This window comes from Sciurus carolinensis, chromosome 4, assembly GCF_902686445.1.
Source record: "Sciurus carolinensis chromosome 4, mSciCar1.2, whole genome shotgun sequence".
In the NCBI taxonomy this organism is placed as follows: Eukaryota; Metazoa; Chordata; class Mammalia; order Rodentia; family Sciuridae; genus Sciurus; species Sciurus carolinensis.
This window is the reverse complement of record NC_062216.1, coordinates 24,668,153-24,695,327: the sequence shown is the minus strand read 5'-3', so window position 1 is coordinate 24,695,327 and position 27,175 is coordinate 24,668,153. Positions and strand designations below refer to the sequence as shown.

The 27,175-nt window shown below is 38.8% G+C and overlaps 1 protein-coding gene across 3 annotated transcripts; it reads left to right on the top strand.

The window, feature by feature from the left end:
* The first annotated feature begins 307 nt into the window (after positions 1-307).
* Aadat (aminoadipate aminotransferase) lies at positions 308-26,272 on the top strand. Of its 3 annotated transcripts, none has more exons than XM_047551624.1 (14): positions 308-332; positions 609-720; positions 1,683-1,851; positions 2,797-2,929; positions 6,729-6,803; positions 8,068-8,277; positions 15,158-15,223; positions 16,711-16,793; positions 17,218-17,314; positions 18,680-18,741; positions 20,047-20,111; positions 21,710-21,816; positions 25,651-25,752; positions 26,145-26,272. In XM_047551624.1, the coding sequence occupies exons 2-14, from the start codon at positions 654-656 to the stop codon at positions 26,184-26,186; spliced, it is 1,278 nt and encodes a 425-aa protein (XP_047407580.1). In that variant the 5' UTR covers positions 308-332; positions 609-653; the 3' UTR covers positions 26,187-26,272. The 3 variants fall into 3 exon arrangements, with proteins under 3 accessions (XP_047407580.1, XP_047407579.1, XP_047407578.1); XM_047551623.1 differs by lacking the exon at positions 308-332 and adding an exon at positions 483-513; XM_047551622.1 differs by lacking the exon at positions 308-332 and having other exon boundaries at positions 502-720.
* Positions 26,273-27,175: the final 903 nt, after the last annotated feature.

The following is a 27,175-nucleotide window of genomic DNA, read 5'->3' as shown; positions in this document are numbered from 1 at the left end:
CCGCACACCCGCACACCGGGACGCAGCGGTGAACGCCCTCCAGCGCTCAGGTTAGGGATCGTGCGCTGCAATGAACCAAAGCGACCACCAGATGGTACTCAAAGATTAGGATCGTGGCGAATTTCTGGTTCCCTCCAGCAAGCAGCCCCTTAACTTCCAACGCCCATGCCTCCGCCAACCAGAACGCTGGGTTGGGGCGACTTCCAACCGCAAGACAGTCTTGCAAGGTTTGAATGGATTCAGACTTGGGTACGGGATCAAGTGCCTGGAGGCTGAGCCTCATCCCAATCCCGCCCTGCGCAACAGCCCAGAGCCTTGGCCAGAGACCCGAGGTACCGAGGCTGCCGACCATAGGCCGCGACGCGGGGCGGGAGAGGGCGCGGCTGGCAGAGCCGCCCCGGTACTGGCGGGTGGCCTCTCCCTCTACGGGTGGACTTTGCCCATCTTGCCACCACCCCAGGCCTATTTAGACCCAGAGACTGAACGCCACCGGCAGCCAGGAAGGAGTTTCGGGTGCGCTCTCGGGTCACTGTGCGCGGGGACAGCTAACGGTGGCGTTGACAGAGGGAGAAGTTAGCAGTACCTGACCTGCTGTTTTGTTTTTCTAGTCCTGAACTACTGAGGAAGGAGCTGGGCGTGTGGCCATCCGAGGCATGAATTACGCACGGTTCATAAGTGCAAGGAGTGCAGCCAGAAAACCTTCTCCCATCAGAGTCATGGGTGAGACATGGGGGTAGCGCCTCTTCTGAAGGGGTCGAGGCTGAGAAGGGTGCCCTTCCAACTCACGGTTTGGTTGCAACCTTTTATTCAACTACGAAGGTTCACTGTGAGCCAGGCTCTGCAAGCCGAAATGAAGTAGGCATTAGTCATTGTATTCAAAGAAGTCCTGCTAAAGTGGAGGAAGAGCAGCCAGAGAGGAGGTCAGGCTGCCTCCTTTGGGGCAGGTCCTTGGAAGAAAGGATGTCCACGAAGAATCTTCCTGGAAAGATGTGAAGGGGTATGCACAGTGCAGATGTGTGTGGAATGGGGAGGGCCTGTTCAATAGGAGAGAAAGACTGAGCTACGAAACTCACTGGCAGACAAGGGCAAAGTGAAAGAGGGTCTTCTGACCGTGACGTTTTGCTTATTCCTGATCCCTCTGCCTTCTGTTTGGTCATCTCCATTCTTAAGGACCTCCACCAACAAGGAGGCCCAGGGAAAGTTATTCTATATTTACTTTAGACTGACATTCTATCTTAATCCATTTGGACTGCTACCTCAAAATATTGCCAATTTTATCTTTCACAAATATGGAGGCCTGGAAGTTCAACACCGAGGTGCTGGCAGACACCATGTCTAATGAGGGCCATTCCTTATAGATGGTACCTTGCTGCTGTGTTCTCATGTGGTGAAAGGTGTTCGTTTACATCCTCCATGGCAGAAGGAGACAGGAGCACTTTCTCAGGTCTCTTTCATTAAGGACACTGATCCTATTCATGAGGGCTCTGCCTAAAGGCCCCCACCTCCTAATACTACTACATGGGGTATTAGGTTTCAACATATGAATGAAGATGGGTGGACACCGACATTCACACCCCAGCACATTCTATCACTAGAAATGGTTGCACTTTAGAGGTGACTGTAATGCTTATTAAGTTATCTCTGTTTATAAGAATCGTTCTTCTCTTCCATGTTTATCCTAGCTGATATAGCAAACAGAGCACCAAAATCACTCATCTCCCTGGCTGGTGGATATCCAAACCCAAACATGTTCCCCTTTAAGAGTGCTGTGATCACTGTAGAAAACGGGAATTCCATCAAGCTTGGAGAAGAGTTGATGAAGGAAGCACTTCAGTATTCTTCAGCTTCTGGGTAGGTTATTGTAGACAGCATCATTCTGTGGTTTCACATTTTCACTGCGTCTTCATAAAGAGACATTGCTTTTCAATGAGGTGTTCCATGGTTAGGAAGGTTCAGGGAAGAATTTTCAAATGATAATTAAAAGCAAAAGGGATATTGAATGTTTATGCTTAACATTCCTCAGTGACTGCTTTTCAACCTTAAATGGCTGGGCAAGTCAGAGAAGCTGAAGTTCAAGTTGAACTGAGTAAGAAAACTGAAAAGATGACTGGGTAAAAAAGGAAGAAATGTATAATCCAAGAAGCAGCAATCTTGAAGGAGGGCCCCATGTAAACAGGCAACTATGCAAATACATTGCTTTTATAGGTTCAAATATCTTCAATTTCTTAAAGTCAAGCTGAAATATATACCTCAAGACTTTTGTTAGCTGGTGTTCTTCCAATGATAAAAGAGAGTTTATGAAATCTCTAAATTGGACTTTATTAGAACTTTCTTTGTTTTGCAATTGAAGAATATATTGAAGTACAATGTGCATGGATTATACGTAATAAATACATAGGTTTTTCTTTCCATGATACAAATAATTTACTGAACTTGAACTTCCAGGAAGACTACAGAAATCTTCCTAAGGAGAACAAGGAATCTATCATACAGTGTTTGCTCTAGCTAAAAGAAAGACCTTAAACTTTCAAATAGGAAAGTTGTACATTCAATCTCAGCTGTCGATTAAATGATTGATTTTATGTGAATTTCTCACTCATTGGATTTATGTGAATTTTCTAATCTCTGAATCTATTATCTCATCTTTTACATGGGAATATTGACCCTAACAAAAAGCATTTCAGGATTTTTAAGTTGAATGTGTAATGCGCTTGGTATAAAGATACCTTTTATTTTCTGTTTGCTATTATTATGATTTTTACTACTACAAATTTACAAATACATTTTTTGTTTTAGCGTTCCAGAACTTTTGTCCTGGCTAAAACAGTTTCAAATAAAATTACATAATCCTCCCACCATCCATTATCCACCCAGTCAAGGACAAATGGATATATGTATCACATCTGGCTGCCAAGAAGGTCTTTCTAAGGTAAGACTGTAAGGAAAAGGTAGCCATCATGCAAGAATCAAATATGTGCCTAAATATAGCCATCTCTCCCTCAATCACAAGAGGCTCATGTTTTGTGAATTACTAGTAGTCTTTCTTATCTTTGCCTAGAATATAAATAGAGATCTCAAAGACAAAGCCCAGGGATAGGGTGTACATAATGGGTTGGTTCCCATAAACAAAAGCCAGACAGTAATACTTTAGGATAATTTATCAATATTTCCTTCTTGTTTTCTTTTTGTGAACTTGAAGACTTTCAAAAATTATCTGCTCTTAAAATCATTCGCCAGTCTGATTTTTCTTAAATACACAGCATGTGACCAATAGCCTGGAGCTATGAATCCTTAAAGGGAGATTCCCCACTGAAGGAATGCTCAACTCCCACAGCTTGTGACTTCCTCCTTTGATTTCTACCTGTAGTTAGGAAATTTCCATACAATTTTAAACTTTCTCTAGAGGATATATCCTCATTCTTCTGAGATGAAAACGGTATTCCTTTGGTGCCTATTTATGGAATCCCTGTGCTCACCATTGCTTGCATTTTACCTCCCTCTTGGCTGTACTCCTCTAGATCTTTATACAGACACTCCTGGACTTACGATGGGGCTACCTCCTGATAAAACCATCGTAAGTTGAAAGTATGGTAAGTCAGACGTACATTTACAACACACAACGTACTGAACCTTGTAACTCTCAGCACAGTTGTTGGCCCTCACAATGTCCTGACTGACTGGGAGCTGCCACTGCCCCATCCTGTGAGAGTATCATACACCACATCACTAGCTCAGAAAAAGATCCATATTCAAATTCAAAGTGAATTCAAAGTGCAGTTTTGACTCAGTGCTTGTCGCTTTCACACCATTGTAAAGTGAAAAAAATTGGAAGTCAAGTCATTGTGAGTCAGGGACCTCTCTCTAACTTCTCTCATCACTTCCATCCCTCTTCCTTCTCTCTGTCTCCCTACCTCTGTCAGCTACTCCATTCGCCTCCCACTGGATTCTTAGAATTCCACAGATGTAATCACCACTGGGTAGAGCTCACAGTAAAGAGAGCCATGTCTCTGATCAGTTTCATCTATTTGCTTTTTTCTTTTCTTTATCATGAATAATCAGTCCTGGATACAAATTCTCTATAGTCAGTTTTCACATATAAATTAAGACCTGGCCCTCCATAATAAATAAAGGTTATTATTTATTATGGAGAAGCTTTTTTTCTTCTTTTTTATTTTTTGAAAAACTATTATCTGGTTTGCTTTAATGAATTTAATTAAATTATTATTATTATAGAATAATAGATTGTAGTAATAGTGCTTTTTAAATATTTTAGAAATTAAAATAATTTTTCCTTCCTCTTTTTTGTATTTAATTAGAAAAAAAAGTAAAAGGATTAGCTACTGGTAGAGTTTTTGCTTGAGGATGAGCATTTGTGGTTCTCTGAATTCATATTTAAGAAATCTCTTTCAATAAAATTATTTTATTTAGATACATAGGCTATAAGTTTTTTTCTGCAGAAAGATGTTCAAGACAGTTTCTTTTCTACCTGTCACAATCCAGTCACATCAAAGAAGGAAGATAGCACAAGTGGTCTGATGAATAAATAACTGATTATTTATGCACATGCTTTCTACAGGGGCCTTAGCAGGGTTTAATGTTTCTTCCACTTTGTTATCCAGAAAGGTTGTTGTTTAAGGCTCTTGTGTTTCTGTCCACATCTATTAAAACAGTACTGTCAGATGAGAAGCAGCCTTCCCTTTTAATTAAGGATATTTGACTTTTGTATGTCCCCTAATTGAAATGGAAAATGTACATAATCAAGTTCTTGTTTGATCTTTTGGTAAATGCACAAGTCAAGTCACCTAAGTGATTTTTTTTTTTTTTTTTTTTGCCCTGGGATGTCCTTTAAAACCTGAGTCAACTGGGAGATTTTCAGAGAAATATGTTTGCCTTAAGAACATGTAGCTTTTTTTCTTCTTCTTTATTTTGTGAAAACTGTTCTCTACTTTGCTTCAATTAATTTTAATGAAATTATTATTATAGAATACTGGATTGAAGTAATAATACTTTTTAAAGATTTTAGAAATTAAAACAAATCAAAACTCCATAAGAAAAAAATAAGTTGAACATCACAGGCCAAAATGGAGAACAAAAATCAAATCCTCTGTCTCCATTGGAAATGGCCCTATTTTGGGTTCTGAGATATAGGTTGTTAAAATGATAGGAAGAAGGGCTTGAGGCCAGGATTGTGAACCATTACTAGGTAGGAAGGGATTATTCTGTGACTTATATACCATTCAGTCATTATCATGACCCCATTTGATCAACCCACTGGAACAACCCACTGTCTGAGACTAAAGATGTCAGTGGTCATCACATGGTGCACAAACTCTAAGTTTTGTCAAACCCAGGCATACTTGACCTCTAACTTAGAGTGCCTTTAACACTATCAACCACTCCAACCTTCTTCGACCCTCTCCTCTGGGTCTCCGCATCACAGCATGCCTCTCCTCACCCACCTGTGCCACATCTTTGCAGGAAGTTCAGCCTCAGTGCTTGAGCCTTCATGCTCAGCACATCTCCTCAGCTGTGCACTTTGCCTGGGTACCTGTGTTCACACCCATGTGATCAACCATATGCCAGTAACTTCCCAACTCCTTCCAAGTCCATTTGTCCATCTGTTCAACCTGACTCCTCAAACCAAAACAGCTCCTCATCCTCTCACTCAGATATGGATGAATTTTTGGTTCTGGATCTCAGTGAGGAACACCTCCTCCACCATCCCTCTAGTCTAGGAGTCATTCTTGACAACTCCTTTTCCCCACCCCGCTCTGGTCCATTACCGTGCCCTGTTAATAAAGAACTCTTAAGTTCTTCTCTACAGTTCCACCTCACTAGTTCAGACTGCTCCATCCGTCCCCAGGACTACAGCAGTAACCTCCCAAATGATCCTCAAAATTTCCCAAACTTTTTCACATGTGTTCTCGCTCTTCTCTTCCTCTTTCACACTGCAGCCAGAATGACCGTTCCTTAAGGATACTGTGAGCCTCCCTCCCTGCTCCTTGCTTAAAATTCTTACCTCCCTGTACCCAATTGCCTGCATAGTGTGGTGTCTGCCCACTTCTCCTAGCCTCTCTCTACCCTCTTCTGGATACTCAACTTTGCATCCCAGAATTCTATCAGTTTCTCAAAATGTATGTATTGTCACCCCTGACACCAACTCATCAATTCCTTGGGAAGCCTTATTTGAGTTCCCTAAATGACCAAGCCCCGCAATTGTGCATCTGAACCTCATAGCAAGCACCACTGTTTGTAATTACATATAATTTTGCATAGTGTCTAGCTTTCCAGAGGACTGGTAACTCCATGACAGTTAGAACCTTGTCATTTTGTTCAACATTTTATCTGCACTGGCCTGACTTCTAGTAGGCATTTAACACATTTCAAAGAAGCAATAAAGGAAACGATGGATTTTAGGAGCCAAGTCAGTTACATTCTTTTTCACCCTAGAATGTAAGTTGGCAAACTATGACTCGAAGGCCAAACCCATATTGGCATCTAAGTTTGTAAACACAGTTTTATTGGAATTTGGTCACGCACTTGCTGCTTTTTCACTATACAGGCAGAGATGAGTAGTTGCGACACAGACACTAGGGCCAACAAAATGGTGATTGTCTGTCTCTTTACAGAAAATTTGCCAAATCTAGAGTCCTGTGAGCTCAAGCAAAAAAGGGAGTTTTGAGCATGGAAATAATATTATCCAAGCTTACCTGTGCTTCTTTTGTTAGGTATTTGAAATGCTCATTGATCCTGGAGACAACATCCTCCTAAATGAACCTGTTTATGCAACAACCATTCAAGCTGTGAGTACACATTTCTTTACAAGAGCATTTCTCTTACAGGAAATAGAAGAAAGCTTTGCTCCTTTCGAATTATCTGCCCACTGAAAAATAACATAACATCTTTCAGCTGTAAACAAGAGAATCTTAAATGATGTATGTAAAATATGCATATATTTCTTTATTAAAATGCAAATGTATAGGCACTAAAATTAGAGTGTGAAAATCACATCTTAATATTTTACTTGAAATGTGACTTAATTTACAAAAACTTGCTTTTTCTTTACCATCTTTTATTGCAGTATGCCTAAGTGTAATCATGTGACATGTCAACTTAATGTAACTTCAAACTAATAGGGCAAATTAGGACTTCCCACTCCAGTGTGAAATGAATGAGACTATAATATCCAGAATAAAAGACTGATCCTCTGCCTCACCACTGAGAATTAGGTTTCTTTGGTGCACTCTGCTTTCATATAGATATCTCCACAATGTGGAACAAGTACAGGAAAGTGTAGTCAGAATTAACAGGGAGTTGGGAACCCCAACGAACAGTTATAGGAACCACAGCAATTTTTCTAAAAAATAAAAGGCCCCAGAAAGCCAGGAGAAGTGTTCTCAAATATGTAAGTTAGCCTTTTACCAAAGAATTAGATTTGTTTGTGTCATCAGTTGGGCAGCTGAAAGGTAGAAACTATGGGGAAATGATTTCAACTCAGAATAAGAAGTTTCTAGCCATTGGCCTTACCTTACTGCTTAAGGAGGTCAGACATCTCCCGCCACTGCAGCTGCTCAAAGTTACCTGCTTCTGACCACTTCTGCTTCTGACTTCCAAAACAATTCCTTCAGAAGAGACTGTGAGAGACTGTATGCTGAATGACCCCTATACCTCAGTGGCTTTCAGCTACGAAAGTCTCTGTACAAGACTGCTGCAGCTCTCTTCTCTGGCATCTTTATGTCACACCCCAAACACCCATCACTTCTGCTCACAATTTATTTTCCCGAGCAAGGTACATGGCCAAGTCAAACAAAAAAGGGGCAAAGAAGTATAATGCTTCTTCCCCTGCAAAGAGATAGGAGGTAGAGGAGAACCGTAACGGAATCTGCCCGCCGGGGAACGATAGAATTACAGTACATAACCTCAGCCCTCCGGAGCTTGGTGCTGAGTACAGGTTCATATCTTCAAGGGTATAAATAAAATGTTCTTGGTCCATATTTCTTAAAAATAGTGGCACTTTCATCTTGTGTTCTTGTCTGACTCTTGGACTTTCTTTTGTGCCGTGTACAGCTGCTACCACTTGGCTGCAACATTATTAATGTTCCCAGCGATAGATATGGGATTATTCCAGACTCCCTCACAGAAATACTTTGCAAATGGAAACAAGGCGATTCAAAGGATCCCAAGAAAAAAAGCCCCAAATTTCTGTATACTATCCCAAATGGCAACAACCCAACTGGAAACTCCTTGACTGGTGACCGCAAAAAGGAAATCTATGAGGTATTTTTGAAAATGGTGTTAGGTGGTTATGCTCTTGTTTCTGTTTGACTTTTTGGAAAAGTGATGTGCAAGTTCCCTTTCTTGTTACCCTCTTGCGTTCAAGGAAGATAATTTTTAATAAAAGTTGTTCATCTATGCTAAGATTCTAACAAATTTAGACACAAGAGATTATTATGTCCTTTATTGATGAAATTTTTTCTTTTCCCTTAATTGATGTTTAACATGAAAGAAATAACATTCTTGGCCTGATGTTAAACTTTATGAGATTTTTTTTTTAATTTGACCCCACATTTGATTTTCATTATTTTATATTTGGATTTTTAACCTGTCTCTTCTGCTTCCTATTCTTTATCATTTGGGGTAACAGGGAATTCTTTAAAAATAAGAGACATGCTCCTTTTTTGGTAAAATCTCTTTTAGGTATCTATGATGCCTGGATTTTCACACTAAACACTTTTTTTAAAGTATCCAACATTTATTAAACTATACAGGAATATTTGAAAAACAAGAGATGCTTGTAAAGTCTCTTTTCTGCATCTGTGTTCCCTAAGTTTTCCCTATAAAAAACTTTTTAAGAGCTGGAGTTGTGACTCAGTGGTAGAGCGCTTGACTGGCATGTGTGAGGCCCTGGGTTCAATACTCAGCACCACATATAAATAAAAAAAATAAAAATTCATTGAGAACTAAAAAAAATTAAAGCAAAAAAAATTGTAAAAATATAAAAATCAATAAATAAGTAACTTTTTAAAATAAGTACACAAAATTGTGTTGAACTATAGAGAATTTAATCATGTTCAGTGGAATCATAAGAAAGATACCAACCAGTTCCCTTTTACTTAGAAAATAGGGTTTCAAAACATTTTCTTGTTTTTGTTTACACTTTCCTGTGCTCTCTCCTAGGTTTTCTGCTCTTTTCCCTAACTCCCCAAGACAGCCTTATCTGATTCCACGGTTATGAATTCCATTCTGCACACGACTCCCACCTTGTTCAGTCCCACCTCTTTCCTGAACTCCAGACTTCTTTCCTCAGTTTTCTACTTGGTATCTCCACATGGATGTCTAATAGAATTTCAAACTTAACCTGGCCAAAATGGGACTCTTGGTTTTCCCCAGTTCTACCCCAAATCTCTAATGCACAACCACTCCAGGTTCTCCCTCCCCATAAATATTGTGTCCACGAACAGTTAGGTAGCCTGCATTCCTCTCTTTCCCTCTCCCCTCTTCCAACCCCCACATCCAGTCCATCCTGTGAACTCAACCACCATGTTATCAAAATCTGTCGCGCTCCCCGCCCGCAGAGAGACACGACACCTGGTTCTTTTCAGCCCTTTTATTGCGCGCACCCCCATCCTCTCAGTTCTTTCTTTGTTCTCTCTCTTTGAGGAACTTACACTCCAATATATACAGTACTGTAACCAATCAGCCTTTGAGCACGAGGGGAGAGCATGAACAGATACAGGCAGTAAATGCAGACATGCAGTGATCATGCACTGTCCACGAGGGAACTTAACCAATCCCTGGAACTTCCTCAAAATGATGTCAGTTGTTTGTGCAAAAGCCAACCATACTGGCAGCCTGCCAAGTGCCATCTTGGCTACGCATCTAAGTAAGCCAAGCCAGCTATGCCACACCCAGGCAGCCAAACCACACCCAGGGCCAGGGGTCCGCGGTGCCCCGACAGTTCCCCCTTTTTTCTTTTACAAGAAAAAGGCTCGGGACCGTGCCTGTCTTAGGCGGAGTGGTCAACCACCGTCCTTACCCGTCATTGGATAACTGCAGAGCATGCTACAGCTCCTGTCTTAGGTTGGTACGGTGTCACCTCCTCCCTTACCCGTCTTTGACTACCGGTCCAGCATCGAGAGCCATACTTGTGGGGAACTGCCGGCCTCTAGGGCAGTCATGGCCTGATGAAAAATAATCTGGTCCATTTGTTGGGTGGCTCGTAGTTGTACAACCAGGCGGGTGAGGAAAAAGATACCAAAGAGGAGTAAAAACCCCAAAGTGCCAAGGCTTGCCCACTGTTTACAAAATTGAAAGCAGAAGAAAACCATTTAGCCAGCTCAGACATAGAAGCAATTTGTACCCTAGTAGAATTAACTTTGACAATTTTAGCCCTAAGTCGTGAGGTAAGATTATCAAATTGAGACGACCAAGTAGAAGTAAGATAGGCTGACAATTTTTTAGATAACCCAGCTGCGGTGCTGGAATTATCATATACAATGGGGGTAGCACAAACAGCTCTTAAAGAGTAAACACATCCCAGTCCCAAAAGTTCTTGTAATATGTCCACTTGTTTTTGTAATAGGTCCACTCTCTGATTCATAAGGAGTATGCCTGCTGTTAGATGTTGGTTTAGGGTCTCTTTAGTCTGTAAGGCTGCAGCTGTATTTTCGGCCAAGTGATTGACTGCTGTTGCTGTAGGTATGGCAGTTGCTAGTGCTGCTGTTGCAGAAACCACTATTGCAGTGACCATAGCCGCTGTGATGCCAAATTCTCTCCTGTTTCTTGATAGTAACACTGGCAATTCTGTATCTGTAACAGAGACTGGGACTGGTAGGAAGGTAGGAACACACATTAAGTCTGCCAGCAGGAACCTAGAAGCATTTTAACATTGAGAGATAGCACAAATCTGAAGTACAATTGAGAGAAGCAGTTGTTTTGTTACATAGTTGAACTGTTCCTCCTAAGAGACTAAAAAGAGGTTGTAAGTTAGTTTATTCCATGGAAACACACAAACTGAGCCGCAGCTCCAGTAAAGCACCGAGTTACCCTTATTACCCAGAGTTAAAAAACCCCAAACAAAGAGACAAAGAGAAAGTTTATCTTTAGGGGACCTGAAGGTCTCCTCTATTCCCCCTTTTTGTTTATAAAGAGTATTTTTGAGGGTGAGATGTGTATGTTCAACAATACCTTGTTTTTGTGGGTTATAAGGTACATTTGTGGTTAGAGTTATTTTAATTTTAGTGAGGAATTGGTTCTTACCAATTTTAGTTTTTAAAGAAAAATTAAGACTTTATAACGTAGTACAATCTTTAACAGTTGCTTAACCATAATTGTATAAACCCCTATTTTTAAGACAATTGTTTTAAAGAATAAAACTTAAGAGACACAAAGTTAAGAATGAATTAGTGTTTTTAAGAAAACTTTGTTATTTTACCATGTCATTTTACCATATAGATTAAACTTTGGCTTATATCAGAACATTAGTATTTCACCTTAGGAAAAACCTTAAATAGCTTTAGCTGTTTTACATACATACAACCAACTTAGTTACACATAGACTTGTTGAAACTTGTCCTTTATTACACACAGACTTTCTTATCCAGAAACATTTTCTTTTTTTTTTCTTTTTTTTTTATTAAATATATTTTAAACCCAGAACCTTTTATTTTCTCTTTCCTATCTGTTGACCCCTTTTTGTTCACATTCTGAAACAACTCTTATGAAATTTCTGAATTTAGATAAATTGCTCTATTTTAATAAGATTAAATATTCTGTTATTTATAGTACTCTTAATTGAAACACAGTTGAAACTTTTGGGACCCTTTATATATAGAATTCCACTTGTTAGGACATAACTTTTAGTAACCTTGTTTTTAGTTTAGTGATGACACAAAGCAATTTTAAACCCTTTTATTTACCAACCTATGAAAGCACCAATAATGTTTAAGTATGTTACCCCATGTAATTTAAGGAGTTAAAAGTACTTGATGTTATTTAACAATTAGCATTTCAACTTTGTAAATTAACCAGACGTCTCTACAAACACATTTGAGTAATCCCATACATGTTAACTCCAATTTATTTATTTTATAAAAACCAAGATATCAGACAAGTGTCCTGAACAGGATCTGCTGCCTCTTTCCTGTTGAAGAAAAGTCCTAGAAACAATTGATATTAGACATTGTTTAACATTAACATTTCATTTGCTTGACCACCTAGAGACTTGTGAGTTATTTTCAAAGACATTTTACTTTCATTAGTTTACCCAATTTGAATTGAACCTTTAAATCACGTGAATTAAAAGTATTTGGATCCATTTTTAAATTTTAATTTTAAGAGCGCTCAGTATTGACGCAGACAAAACATAACATTAGACAGCACAACATAACACATAACACAAAATCAAAGGCCTTGTAACTTTATAGGTAAATGTTCATTGCAATGAAACAGATGTTCAAAAACTTCAGTTGAATAAAAAATAGAACTGATCAAAAAGAAAAAAAAATCATTAACCTAGGTATGCAGGATCAAAATTATGAGCTCAAAAATACAGCATTAAAGAAAAAACAAAACAAAACAAGAATCCTGGAAAATGAATTACTTCTGTGTAGCGGCCCAGGAGTTTAAAACGAACACCTTTTTTTTTTTCTTTTTTTTTTTTTTTTCTTTTCTTCTTATCTTTAGACTACCCCCCTTTTCTCCTTGAGACGCTGTAGTTACATTCCAATGTGGCTTCAGCAAGGCCAGGCAGGGGGAGGGAGGATTACCCAGGACTTTTTAACCCTTTTTTACCTGGTTGAGAAATCAGGTTAGGTTTGAATGCAGAAAATCACAAAACATTATTTTTTACTACTTTTAAGGAATGGAGCTGCTGAGCTCTCTGCCTAGGGGGACCCTCCCCTAAACTGATTTCCCTCTTTCTAACAAGTTGTTCCTTACACCCACTTTCATTTTTATTTTTGTTTGTCCCTGATCTTATTGACGCCCTTTTTGATGTTTTAGACCTTTTCTCTTATATTTTCTCCAAAACCTGACTGCCCTCAGTCAGAGGCTCCACAAAAGAGTGTTTTTTAACTATTGCCCACAGGTCTCGAGTCTTCACCGGTGTCAATGTCATCATTAATAGGGCGCTTAGACTGCATTGTTAGCTTCCCAAATGTCCTTTCTAGCTCCCCCCCTGAAAATTCCTCTTTTGAATCTTTCCCTTCTGAGTTATTATTTCTTTCTGAGTTCTGAGAACAGAACCGTTTCTCTTTAATCTCTTCTAAAACCTGACTTCCCTCTTCCAGGGGTCCCTTTAGATTTTGTTTATCTTTATGTTGTAAGCAAGATTTAATCAGGGACCAAATGGCTAAAGTTCCAACAGGTAACAGCTTTTGTTTTTTTGTTATGCGTAGATCCTCTCCCAGGTGCTTCCACTGAGGAATATTTAACAACACTTTATCTAAAAACCACGGAGAGACCTTTTTTATGGTATCAAGGAATGCTCAAGCTGTTCTGCCTTCAGCGGCGTTCCGTGATTCCCCAACAACTCCCTAAGAGGCTGCTGCATTCCAGTCCCAGACAGTTCTGTTCCTATGATTAAATCTTACAGCACTAAGAGCTCCAAGCACACAAACAAGCCACGCAATTGATGTAACAAAGACACTTACTACACAGAAAATCTACTATCACTTCATACACACAGATAACATAAAACCCCTTGGCTAGTCACTGTTCCGTGAACTTTTATAGCTAGTCGCTGCACCGCGAACCTTTATAACTAGTCGCTGCTCCGCGAACCTTTATAACTAGTCGCTGTTCCGCGAACTTTTATGGCTAGTCGCTGCACCGCGAACTTTCTTTAACTAGTCGCTGTTCCGCGAACTTTCAAGGCCTTTTTACTGTTTAATTTACTTTATCAAATACTTATCTTATACTTACTCTAGAGTTATTTTTAGGGCTCCCGGGTTTCGGCGCCATCTGTCGCGCTCCCCGCCCGCAGAGAGACACGACACCTGGTTCTTTTCAGCCCTTTTATTGCGCGCACCCCCATCCTCTCAGTTCTTTCTTTGTTCTCTCTCTTTGAGGAACTTACACTCCAATATATACAGTACTGTAACCAATCAGCCTTTGAGCACGAGGGGAGAGCATGAACAGATACAGGCAGTAAATGCAGACATGCAGTGATCATGCACTGTCCACGAGGGAACTTAACCAATCCCTGGAACTTCCTCAAAATGATGTCAGTTGTTTGTGCAAAAGCCAACCATACTGGCAGCCTGCCAAGTGCCATCTTGGCTACGCATCTAAGTAAGCCAAGCCAGCTATGCCACACCCAGGCAGCCAAACCACACCCAGGGCCAGGGGTCCACGGTGCCCCGACAAAAATCCATCCATTTTTCTACACTACCATTTCTAGCTCCATCTCCTAAGCCATGCCTGCTCTCACTACACTAGGATAAGGATCCTGCTGTTTTGTACTCTTGATCTCTGACCAACCAACCATTCTTTGCAGGGCAGCCAGTCATGCCCCCTAGGGCCTGGTAAATGTGAAACCAGTCTCAGTTTACAGTTCCTGGTGGCTTTCCCTTGAACCCTAAAGTCCAAATTCCTTCCTTCACCTTGCAAAGCCATGTGACATGGTCAGTTCTCTTCTCAGGCCTTTTCTCTTACCATCTTTGCCAAAGCCCACTTGCTGCAGTCACTCTGGCCTTCTTTCTATCCTTTAAACATGCCAAGTTTTCTGCTTACCTCAGGATCTTTGCTCTCAGGCATCCATCAGTCTAGAATCTTCCTCCCTGATGTTTGCACAACTTATTCCCACCACTCTGAGCTCCAGTGTTACCTTGCAGGGAGGGCTTTCCAAATGATTCAAACTGAATAACTGTCTCTCAAATGTGATCGTATTTAATATTCCTAGAATTTGACCTCGGCCCCAACTAATGATTCCTCTGTTCAGTGCCCCCCAGCTTATGCATTCTCTTTCCCATTGGACTCTTGGTCCCTGAGAAGAGTCTTCAGTGCTTCATTCATCTCTACCCTCCCTGCATGGCACATGAGCACTCAGCCACTTCTCCAGCGAATGGACAAGTTAGCACAAAAAAGTTATGATTCCAACTGATATAAATGTTAGATAGTTCCTAAGAAGTAATTTTTTTTTACTTTAACCTTTTAGCTTGCAAGAAAATACGATTTCCTCATAATAGAAGATGATCCTTACTATTTTCTCCAGTTTAACAAGGTAAGTGAAAATGTAAACTCATTTCACTATTAGAAGACACATTGTTGTAAATTATTGCACAGCATTTGAGGTCAGCCTGGCTGCTGGGTCAGAACTATCTGCTTTTACACTGAAATTAATGAATAATTACTAACTTGCTACCAACTTTAATTTTTTAGTCTTCCAGTTTCATTGGTTTTTTTTGTTGTTGTTGTTGTTGTTGTTATCATTTTGTTTTGTTTTGTTGTTCTGTTTTGTTTTGTTCTTGGTGCTGGGGATTGAACCCAGGGCCTTATACATGCTAGGCAAGCTCTCTACCAACTGAACTATATCCCCAGCTCCAGTACTTTTCATTTTTAATATTACTGCTCTTTCTAGAAATTGCTTACCTTTCAAATAGTAACTGACTCCCTGTACCATGCACTTAGGTGAACAGAGTAAGTCAGGCTGCCGGTCTTGAACTTGAAATCCTGTTCTAGATCCTTGAACGTGACGCCAGGGATGTGAAGCAGGTTTCGTCTTGGGTGTCAGCCTCCGTGTCACAGTAGGGGCTGACTAGAACGATGTCTAAGAAGGATGCTCAAACGGAAGAATCAGACCTGTGCTCGGTTAGTGCTGTCCATTGTGGACACAGAGGAAGGCTTCAGACAACAGGTCACTTAGTTGCCATCCCTATCATTGATGCCCTGGTCCATATCTGCAGAATGAAGGGCTTTTAGATTCATCTTCACTATATACAGATGTGCTTTTTCCAATCACTACTTTCTAATGGACAGTGGTAATGATAGACTACCCAGCACCTGATTCCTCAAAATCTGATACTTTACTTGCTCTCAGGGTTACAGAGAACATATGCTTAGATTCAATGTTCCCTTTATATCTACTGAGAAGAAAAATAAATTCTTGATTCATCCCTGTGATTTACCAGAACATCATTTTGCCTACCTGCCCTCCCACCTCAGCATGACCATGAACCCCTTTCTTTGAGCCTAGTTTTGAAGTAAATCTCGAAGTCAGTATTCCATATGAATTATATTTCTCAACTTCAATCTCATCTTTTTTCTCTCTTGTCTTTCTAGTTGGTTCTAAGGATCAGCATTCTCTAAACAACCCTGAATGCTTCTGGCCCTCTTCATTTTGTTCTTTTCCAAACAAATTTTTCTTGAGTCCTTCCTCTGAATCTGTTCATCTGGATTTTATCTCCTGGAACAAGGAGGGCCTGTTCAAGGATCCTCTAAATTCATAGCCATGGCATCTTGAACAAAAACAGAAGCCCTTCTGAGTGTGTTTGGCAAAAAAAAAAAAAAAAAAAAAAAAAAAAGCCATGAAGATAGGCAGATGCTAGTAAAAGAATGTGCACATGTGTTTCTTACTCCATGGTAAAGGGTTGAGACAAAGATAAGAGATACTAGTGCTATCGTGTTTCAAATCCATCCCTTCTCTGGTCAGTACAAATAATCCTGCAGTTTGAGTTTGTAAATTAACAGTAATTTTCTTCCCATTTTAAGCCCTGGGAACCAACCTTTCTTTCCATGGATGTTGATGGGCGTGTCATCAGAGCTGACACCTTCTCAAAGATCCTCTCCTCTGGGTAAGACCTCTGTCTCTAAACTGAGGTCGGCCTCAGTATCTTTTAGTCCACACAATTCTTCTCATTTAAGATGCTTGTATTCCACTTGCCTTATACTTACCAGTTTCATTGTTAATATTAATATGGGCCTTTTTTTCTTTATTCATCTCCTGTAGTCAATGATGCTTGGTCATTAATCTATAGTCCTAGAAGGACTAGTCTAGTAGAGTATACGAAATAGCATGTGGAAATACTTGGCTAGATTTGCATTACTTTTTAAATGTACACTTAAATCTAAATTTGTATTGGAAGAAATAAGAACTTTGTTTTAATTTCTAGATCCATTTGTCCCAGCTCACCACCCTCTTCCTAAAGAAATCGGCAAGGTGATGTGTACTAATTGTTAATATGGGATTGACATCAAGCCTTTTCTGTTTTTGTGTAGGTTGAGGGTAGGGTTTATAACTGGACCCAAACCCTTGATAGACAGAATTGTTTTACACGTGCAAGTTTCAACCATGCAAGCCTGCACTTTCTCACAGGTACGTACCATTTAGGAAATAGGATTTTTTAAAAATCAGATCAGAATAAAGTAGATGCTGGCAAATGAGATTAAGCCAAGGTGACAGGGAAGAAAAATCACCCATTCGAATAACTGAATTAGAAGATCAGATACCAGGTATTTACTCTAAAAGACGAATGAGAACTGGTGTTGCTGTGCAGAAAAATCCAAATGCCTTGAGAATCAGACATCATATTCACCTTGCATCCTCAGGAGAACTCTAAAAAAAACCTGTGAAACAACAAAAGGAAACTGAACTTGCAAAGTAATATTGACTTTAGCTTTATTGTCTTGGAACCTGAAATGACAGCAAGAAATTCAGACCTGTTTAGTGACTCATGTGGCCTTCATTGCACATGGGCCGTCTCCACTCGTTGGAATGCATTTTAATGAAAATAAGGTCAAATTAATTTGAGAGAATGAATAAATTTCCCCACAAGCTCTGAGAAATTACTAGATTTGAAAATTATTGCAATCTTTAAAATCAGATTTCAAGGATAGAATTACTGTGTAAGAACTCACAATGAATCTGAAAGTTTGTATCTCATGGGACGCTTGTTTGATATTGGACATTCCATAAAGTGTGGATGTCCCCATATTTTACCAAGCTGGGGACTTTTCACATTTTTTTAATATCTGCTCTCAATGAAAAGTCAATATTCATAACATTTAAAACTTCCATTTTAAATAGAAAATATCTAAATATGATAGACCTTATGTATCCACCATACGTGTGTGTGTGTGTGTGTATATATATAAGTTGGGGATGCAGTTCAGTGACTGAATACTTGCTTAGCAGGGGCAAGGCCCTGGGTTTGGCAACAAAAAAGGCAGCAGGGAGGCAGGGCAGACTGGTAACCAGTGGCTTGAATCTGGAGTTGAGTAGTCTGTCTCTGAATCCGAGTTGACTACTTTGTCAAAAGAATTAACCCTGGGCTGGGGAGATAGCTCAGTCAGTAGAGTGCTTGTCTTGCAAGCACAAGGCCCTGGGTTCGAACCCCAGCACTGCAAAAAAAATAAATAAATAAATAAAAGAATTAACCCTCATGCCTCACTTTTCTCATCAGTAAAATAGAAATAATCAGCCTCAGACTGTCATGAAGATCGAATGAGCCAAAATCTATCCATATGTTACAATAGTGTCCAGCATATGACAGGACTATATAAATATTTGTTACTTTGACTAATGTTGCAGTCATGTTATTAATCATCATTGATTATCAGTCACTGACTGGTGTGAGTTAGCCAGCACACACATGTAATCAGGAGTGATTTACTTCTACATCTGACAAAAGCAAACACTCGCAGGGAGTGAGCCATGACGTCTGTCACCATTCTCTTTTAGTTCATGATGTTACAGCTGCTTCAACAGTGGGGAGAAGAGGGCTTCCTGGCTCACGTGCACAGGTATCAAATCATTTGTTAAGATGTTTACAAGCAAAATAGGAGCCCAGTGGACAAGATAGGGAGCAGCCAGTACTGATTATTCTTCCTCCTTAAGTATCCTGAGATAGACAATAAGACAGTCTCCTAGAAGTCACAGCCTGTTCATCTTAGTAGTTCTCTAGAAAAACTCAGGAGCATCCCAGGTACAACCTGAAAGCCGGATCCACCCATGTCCAGTACAATCTGAAATTCACACCAAGTTAGGTCCCCAATTTAGAGAATAAACTACTCATACACATAAATATTTTATTTAATAATGAATTTACTGTAAGGGACACATGACACAGGAACTGACTTAATTACAGAGGAGTGCGGATGAATCCCTGGTATGTTCTTTGATCCTGCGCATTCTCCTATCCTACAAATGACCATCATTATTTGAGACACCTAAACACAAGGAAGGATCCTGCTATTTCTAAGTTCCTGGTTTTACATAGAAACAAACCTTTTGGCTTTATTAATTTTCATTTTTCTAATTAGTCTACGATAAAGGGAAAAAATATCACTAGATAGATCACCCAAATTCATTCCGGTCTCTTTATCAAGAATGTAGTCAAGAGAGAAAACAAATTCTTTTTTTTTTTAATTGTAAACAAATGGGGTACAACTTGTTTCTCTGTTTGTACATGAAGTAGAGGTATATCATTTGTGTAATCATACATTTACGTAAGGTAATGGTGTTTGATTCATTCTGTTATTTTTTTTTCTTTCCCCCCACCCCTCCCACCCCTCTTTTCCCTCTATAATAGTCCCTCCTTCCTCCATTCTTGCCTCCTTCCCATCCCCCATTATGTATCATCATCCGCTTATCAGTGAGATCATTCGTCCTTTGGTTTTTTGAGATTGGCTTGTCTCACTTAGCATGATATTCTCCAATTTCATCCATTTCCCTGCAAATGCCGTAATTTTACTATTTACTATTCTTTATGGCTGAGTAATATTCCATTGTCTATATACCACAGTTTCTTTATCCATTCATCAATCGAGGGGCATCTAGGTTTGTTCCACAATCTGGTTATTGTGAATTAAGCAGCTATGAACATTGATGTGGCTGTATCTCTATAGTATGCTGATTTTAAGTCCTTTGGGTATAGGCCAAGGAGTGGGATAGCTGGGTCAAATGGTGGTTCCATTCCAAGTTTTCTAAGGAATCGCCACACTGCTTTCAATTAGAAAACAAACTCTTACAGCTTGAACTCCAGAGCCTTTTTGAGTTTCTGCAGCCAATGGACTGAATCCACCCTTGCTGTTGATTTCTTCTTCCAGGGTCACTGATTTCTACAGGGACCAGAGGGATGCAATGTTGGCCGCTGCAGACAAGTGGTTAACTGGTGAGTGGAACATGTGTCTGTCCTCAAGATAAACAGCAGCACCTATATGATAACGTGGATGATAAACACCATGTATGAACAACCTGGTGGTAAAGAGGCAACAGTCTGGCAGTATTCTTGCCAAGGAAATGTTGCTCACAGATAATCTTCACAAGTAGCACCCTAGTCCCACAACCCTGACATAGTTCTTCCCATCCCTACTTGACTGATGTAAGAATTTGGGTTCAAAAAAATCAATTAATCTAAAAATCGACCAGCAATAATTAATGCTAAATAACATCCATCTTCAAAATATTACTGTTCTTTCAAAATTCTGTCCCAAATAACCAGCATACTCTATTTCTAACTAAACTTTATTGACAAATAATACAGTCTAAGGCAGATCTCTCATGGACATGTGTTTTGCCTTTTAATCATTAACCTCCTTTATCTAATATTATCTACTGCTAATTTGACTGTAAGAAGCTTAAGATTTATTTTTCCTTATGGAAGAAAGTTGGATGAATTACACAGCTTTCATTGTATCATTAAAAATGTCTTGTTGGGGCTGGGGAGACAGCTCAGTTGGTAGAGTGCTTGCCACGAAAGCACAAGGCCCTGGGTTCGATCCCCAGCACTGCAAAAAAAAAAAAAAAAAAAAAAAAAACCTTCTCAAAAGCAGTCTTGATAAGGACAATAATAAACCAAAATATAAATTCCTTATTTCTGTCATATCTCATTCCATATAAAGTCTTATTTAAAATGGAATTATTATCTATTTGATAAGAGGATCATTTTATCATTTTGCATAGTAATACTGGAAAAAGTTTTAACCAACAGCAAGTTTTTTTTTAAAGATAGTAATTAAAAATCAAAGCAATTATCCTCTCTTCTTGGTTTCCCTATCCTAATAATACTCAGCGAAACAGAAAACCTACAAATGCTGCTAGAATTCTTGAATTTTTAAGCCCTTCCTTTCATAATTAATTACGTTCTGATAAAAATGAATTCATTGGGCTTCTAAATTAAACGATGGGATTTATTGAAACACTGAGAGACTCCGGAAAAAGTTGAAGAATTCTCTTTTAAAATGAAACAGTCACGTTTGCCTCAGGTGTGGCCCTAATTATGTGAAGGAGAGAGAGGTATCAGATTCTCCACTCTCCACAAAGCCTGGCTGCAGCTTTAAATGTGTACTCAGGAGCTACCCCACCTCTTCCCCCTACACTGACTCTGAAATAGACCTAGAACATTAATGTTTCAAAAATGTTATTCCCAGGTATGGTGGCCCCTGCCTGTAATCCCAGCAGCTCAGGAGGCTGAGACAGGAAGATTGCAAGTTCAAGGCTAGACTCGGCAACTTAGCGAGGTCCTGAGCAACTTAGTGAGAGTGTGTCTCAAAAATAAAATAAAAAGGACTGGCAAGAAAGCTCAGTGATAAAATATCCATGGGTTCAACCCAAAGTACAAAAATAAACAACAAAGAAAAAAAACCAATATTATCACTGAAAGAATTTTTTGGGAAGTACTAGTTTATAATCACTGCACTTATGTCATGGAAAAATATATTTAATATAATTAATGACTTTGGAAGATGTTTATTCTCCTTTTGTTTGTAGGTTTGGCAGAATGGAATGTTCCCATTGCCGGAATGTTCTTATGGATTAAAATTAAAGGCATTCCCAACGTAGAACAACTGATTAAGGAAAAAGCCCTTAAGAAAGAGGTAAACCTGGGAGGTGGGTGGAGGGGTGGGGGAACTAAAGAAAAGTCGCTCTTTTTCTTTAAAGTAATCTTTTATTTGAATAAAAATGAAAGGAGATGTATTTTGGTTGCCCACCATTCATAAATAATGATGTTTATGATGTTAGGTATGTTTCTCATCATTCAAATGGTAATAAATGTGAGGGTTACATAATTCCTCAGCTGGTCTAAGTGAACCAAAACACTGTCATTCATCTCAGTGGACCATGACTTTAGTGGCTAATAGCAATCTCTGGAGCCATGCTCTTTGGGTTTCAATCTAGCTCCACCCCTTGCTGGACATGTGGTTTGGGGTAAGTCACCCTCCCTGGGCTTTCTCTGCCAAACGGAGAGAGTAAGAATCCATCCCTAGAGGGTGGTTGCTGTGATTATATGAATTCTCTGTGTGAAGCACTTCAACTGACACCTGGCATGCAGTATGTAATAGCCACTAGTCTCTCCAATGGAGGGACTTTTTCTTTCCTGATTATGAAAGTACAGTGTGCTCACAGTAGGAAATATGCAAGATGCATAAACCATAATGAAAATTTTTAAAATAGCCCATCATTTCACCACTCGGCTTTTGTGACCACTTACAGTGATTTTCTTGGTGACCTTGGGCTGTGCAGTTATTTTGCATAACTAAAATTGCATGAAAAAGTTAGTATCCTGATTTTTTCAATTAAAATTAGCTCATGCACTTTTTTTTTCTCCTTCTATTTTTAAATCTGCTGAGATTTCATTTGTGGGCATTGATTAGGCTGTAAATCCTAAGGGAAATTTTTTTCTGTCTAGCTTTTCAAAAATAAATTGTCCCTCTGCATTTATTAATTCCATTATCATGTTTGTCATTGAATCTTTATAAACACTGAGGTCTGTTTCTAGAATGACTTTTATCTTGAATTAGTAAGTATAAAAGAACAAATTGAATTGACTGATGGCAGGTTGCCCAACCTGGTGCATGAGAGACTCTAGAGGTTAGATCTAGAGACAAAGAACCTGGGCAAAGTCATTGTCCTCGATATCCATCTTATTTGAGGGTAGGACTCACACTTTATTCATTATTCTAATCCAAGTAGCATCACATAGTAGGTACTTAATATATATTTAATTCATTTATTTCAAACAAATATAATTTTCCTTCTTTTTTTTTAAAATTGGTGCTTCATAAGTAACATAAAGGTGGAATTCACTGTGTTATATTCATTTATGTGCATAGCATAATTGGTCAATTTCATTCCTCAGATCTTCCCTTTTCCTATCACTCCTCCTTCCCCTCAATCCTCTTTCTCTATTCCATCAATATCCCCTTTAATTTCATGGTGTCCCTGCTTTTTTCCCTTTATTTTGTTCTAGTTTCCACATATGAGGGAAAACATCAACCCTTTACTTTCTGTATCTGGCTTAATTCACTTACCATGGTATTTTCCAGTTTCATTCATTTATTTGCAAATGTCATGATTTTTTCTTCTTTGTGGCTGAATAATACTCCACCATGTGTACATACCACATTTTCTTTATCCATTTGTCTGTTGACAGGCACCTGGGCTGATTCCATACCTTGGCTATTGTGAATTCTGCTGCTGTAAACATTAATGTGCCTGTATCACTTTAGCATGCTGATTTTAGTTCTCAAGTACATTTTAATATAATAAATGAACTTTATATTTTCTTTATCTATCAATGCCATTATCATCAAGCACTTTTGGTTAGTGTCTATGTGTTTGTAATCTCTGAGCCAAGTGCTAAGGATATGGACTTGATATTTAACTTTACTAGTTTGTTTTTTCATTTATTCCATATATTCTGCTGCCTATTCCTCAACCTTTTCTAAATAATCTCCAATTTATCACCACTGTCTTAGCCCAAAGTTTGGTCATCTTAAAAAAGAAATTATTACCACTCCTTCCTTCTCATACAGGTCCTTGCTTCTAGTCCATCCCAGAACTTTTCCACTTTATTGGAAGAAATGATAGCTTTCATATTTTGCTAATCAGTACCAAGAAACCCATCTTCTGCCTTGAAATCTTTTCCCAAGGGGAACACAAATCATTTCACTCCCAGCTGACCTTGTTTTACTGGACAGAACCCAATTTTAGACCATGTAAGAACAAACTGTACTTTGTTTTTGAAGGCCATAATTTCACTAATTAACATTAATTGCTATAAATTATAAACTCCAAAATTTCAAAGATTTAACACAATAGAAGTCTATTTCTTTTTTTCTCTCTTTTTTTTTCTTTTTCTTTCCTTTCATTACTTCAGTTTGAACCTAGGGTGCTTTACCACTGATCTACATCCCCAGACCTTTTTATTTTTTTGCTTAGGACCTCAAGAAATTGCTGAGGCTGGCCTCAAACTTGAATTCCTCCTGCCTCAACTTCCCAAGTGTCTGGGATTACAGGCACGTACCACCACTCCCAGCAGAAGTCTATAAAAATCCATAAAATCTACGGCTGCAATCTGCAGGCAACTGTAATCCAGCAGTGACTCAGAGATCCTGATTCCTTCCATCTTGTTGCTTCCCAATCTTCACGTGGATTCTAAGATTCCTACAAAATGGAAAAGAGCGTGGGAGATCACACAGGGGAACATTTGGGGGACCCAGGCCTAGAAGTAGCACTCATGACTTTGGTTTATGTCCCTTGGTTAGGATTCACTCGTGTGACCACACATAACTAGGAGGAGGCTGGGGAATGGGAGCATAACTTAGTGGCAAAGCAGGTACTTATAATGCATGAGTGAGGTCCTGGGTTCAAGTCCCAGCAGAAAGAAGGAAGGAAGGAAAGAAGAAGAAAGAAAGGGAGGACTGGAAAACTAAGTATGTTTGTCTGCCCAGCATGAAAAGGCAATGGAGTCTCCAGTCAGTGAGCTATCCCTGACAGTATAATTGCACCAAGTGCAGTGGTACCCACCTGTCATTCCAGTTACTCAGGAGGCTCAGGCAGGAGGATCACAAGTTTGAGGCCAACCTGGGCAACTTAGGGAGACCCTCTCTCAAAATAAAAAGTAAAAATGCAAAGCTACAGCCCAGTGGCAGAGCATCTCTGTACTTGTTCTCCCTCTCCATCTTGACACACTTGGTTAACATTTTTATTCCTTCCCTTCATGTATTCAATTCCTTATCTCCTTTCAGTTCTTTACACCATTTTCTTCCATCTCAGGGCGTTTACACTTTATCTTTTCTCCCTAAAACACTGTTCCCTGCTTCTTGCCAGGCTAACATCTGCTTATCTTTCAGGCTCCCAGCTCAAAAATCTCTTTCAATATTGTCCAAATTATATCCAAATTGGCCAATTATCCCTTGTGCACGTGCAAATATGTAACAACAAATCCCATCATTATGCACAACTGTAACACACCAATAAAAATATGTGGAAAGAGAAAGAAACAGCACTTTCAGATTTGGTAACTTGAAATGGTATTCCATTGTTTGAATCTGTATTCATTTTCCAGTTAGGTTAGACATTTATTTGTGTTTATTGCCACTGTTTAGTAGGATGTCCTTTGCACATTAAAACTAGAATTTTAACCATGTTCTTCTTCACCCTTCTTCTCCATTCCTATGTACTCTTTATATGTGGAGAAGAAATGGCACTGGTCGTATTTATGGCAAACATTTTTCCAGTTTCTGTGCATCTAATGTTGTTTCTTGTATGACATATGGAATTTTTGTGATAGATATTTTATTTATTTTGGCATTTCTTTGACTGCTTTTAAACTTAAAATGCCTGTCCCCATTTGAGAACAGCTTTACTTATATTTTCTTTTGCTTTTTCTTCATGGTGCATCACTGATTTTCCACAACGTCTCCTAGGTCTTAATGGTCCCTGGAAACTCTTTCTACATCAACAGCTCAGCACCCAGCCCCTACTTCAGAGCATGCTATTCTTGGGTCTCTCCAGAGAAGATGGATGTGGTAAGGACCAGGTCCTATTTGAGTTACCCTCGCTCTCAGTTCTGGTTTTTAGTGTATGTGCTCACTTTATAATTTAGAACATTATTTAATGTCTTCTTGGATTTCCATAAAGCAGATATTCATGGGCCAGCCGTGAGCTCCCATTAAACATTCCCTTTTACTCTGTTGCTAGCCTTCTACAGAAAAAGAGTTTGAGCTGCAGTTAAAGTTTGCCATCTTCTGATGAACCTTGCAGAACCTAATGAGCAATTCCAGAAAGTTCCCAACATGTCATAGGGAAAAACCTGTTCCCTTCCTTCATGAGATTAACATGAATGAGAAGTAAGAATTATGACAAACTTTTCCAAAATAGTTTCCTGATTTCATCCATTCTTGTCTCTTTTCTATTTTAGGCCTTCCAGAGATTAGCCCAACTTATAAAAGAAAATTTATGAAGAAATCAAACTAATCATAGTACTTATAGGTTTTCCAGATAAATTATTTCTATCTTTATTTGGAATAAATGAATATTAATGTTGGACTTCTAGAGTGGACTCCATCAAATTTGTCACGTCTGTATACATCTAGTATCTTCACTAGACAAGTTCTGAAGTGCCTTTAAGTACATCAGTTGGCCAAAATATATTTATAATTTACTTACACCTTCTAATTAATTTTCAACCTGCAAAAATATTTTTATCTTGGATTTTATTGTGAAGAAGTTGCTTTATAATATTCTGTAAATCTTTGAAACCAAACTCATCATTTCGAAATTTTAAAGAAATAAGTTCAAAATGGTATATGATGTGTACTTTTTTTCTATTTTTAGGAAAATTTAATGAGAGTTCATTACAAAAATTGTTACAATTTGACCATTATAATTATAAATAATTCTTTGGTAAGAATACCATAGAATTATCATATGCTCCAGATATCTCTTTAAAATAAAATTCTGAAACTAAACATACCTGAAGGCATCAGTCCTATTAATTCTAAGTAAGGAGGGGAACTTATGGGCATAGGAAAATTTACTACATTGTATTTTCATGATACTAGATAATTCACAAAAACACATTCTTATTGGTTATGTAACTGAAATCTACTACAACCTCAAGATTTCAGTTGAAATCTACTACAACCTCAAAGGGGTATAGTAGTAGATTTCAGTTACATCTGAAATCGTTATTTTAAAAAATTGTTATTTTCCCATCTGATTATTAAAGTAACATATTCTCATCCTAAACTTTCAAACATTCAAGAAAGTGTAAGGAATAAAGTAAAAGCCACTCAATCGCTCACCCCCATTGATAACTGCTATCAGCGTTTATCATTCTTTCAAGTTGTTTTTCTACGCAAGCACATTGTAATATCTAAACAGCAGGTGCTCATTGTGACTGCGCGTCATAAATACCCTGTATTAGTTTTCTCTCACCATTTAACAAAT

Bases quoted from the DNA above. Each gene is read 5' to 3' on its own strand.
- Aadat (XM_047551624.1), top strand. From the start codon at position 654: ATGAATTACGCACGGTTCATAAGTGCAAGGAGTGCAGCCAGAAAACCT. The intron at 17,315-18,679 runs GTACGTACCATT...ATTCTCTTTTAG, and splicing joins AAGCCTGCACTTTCTCACAG to TTCATGATGTTACAGCTGCT. The intron at 20,112-21,709 runs GTGAGTGGAACA...TTTTGTTTGTAG, and splicing joins TGCAGACAAGTGGTTAACTG to GTTTGGCAGAATGGAATGTT.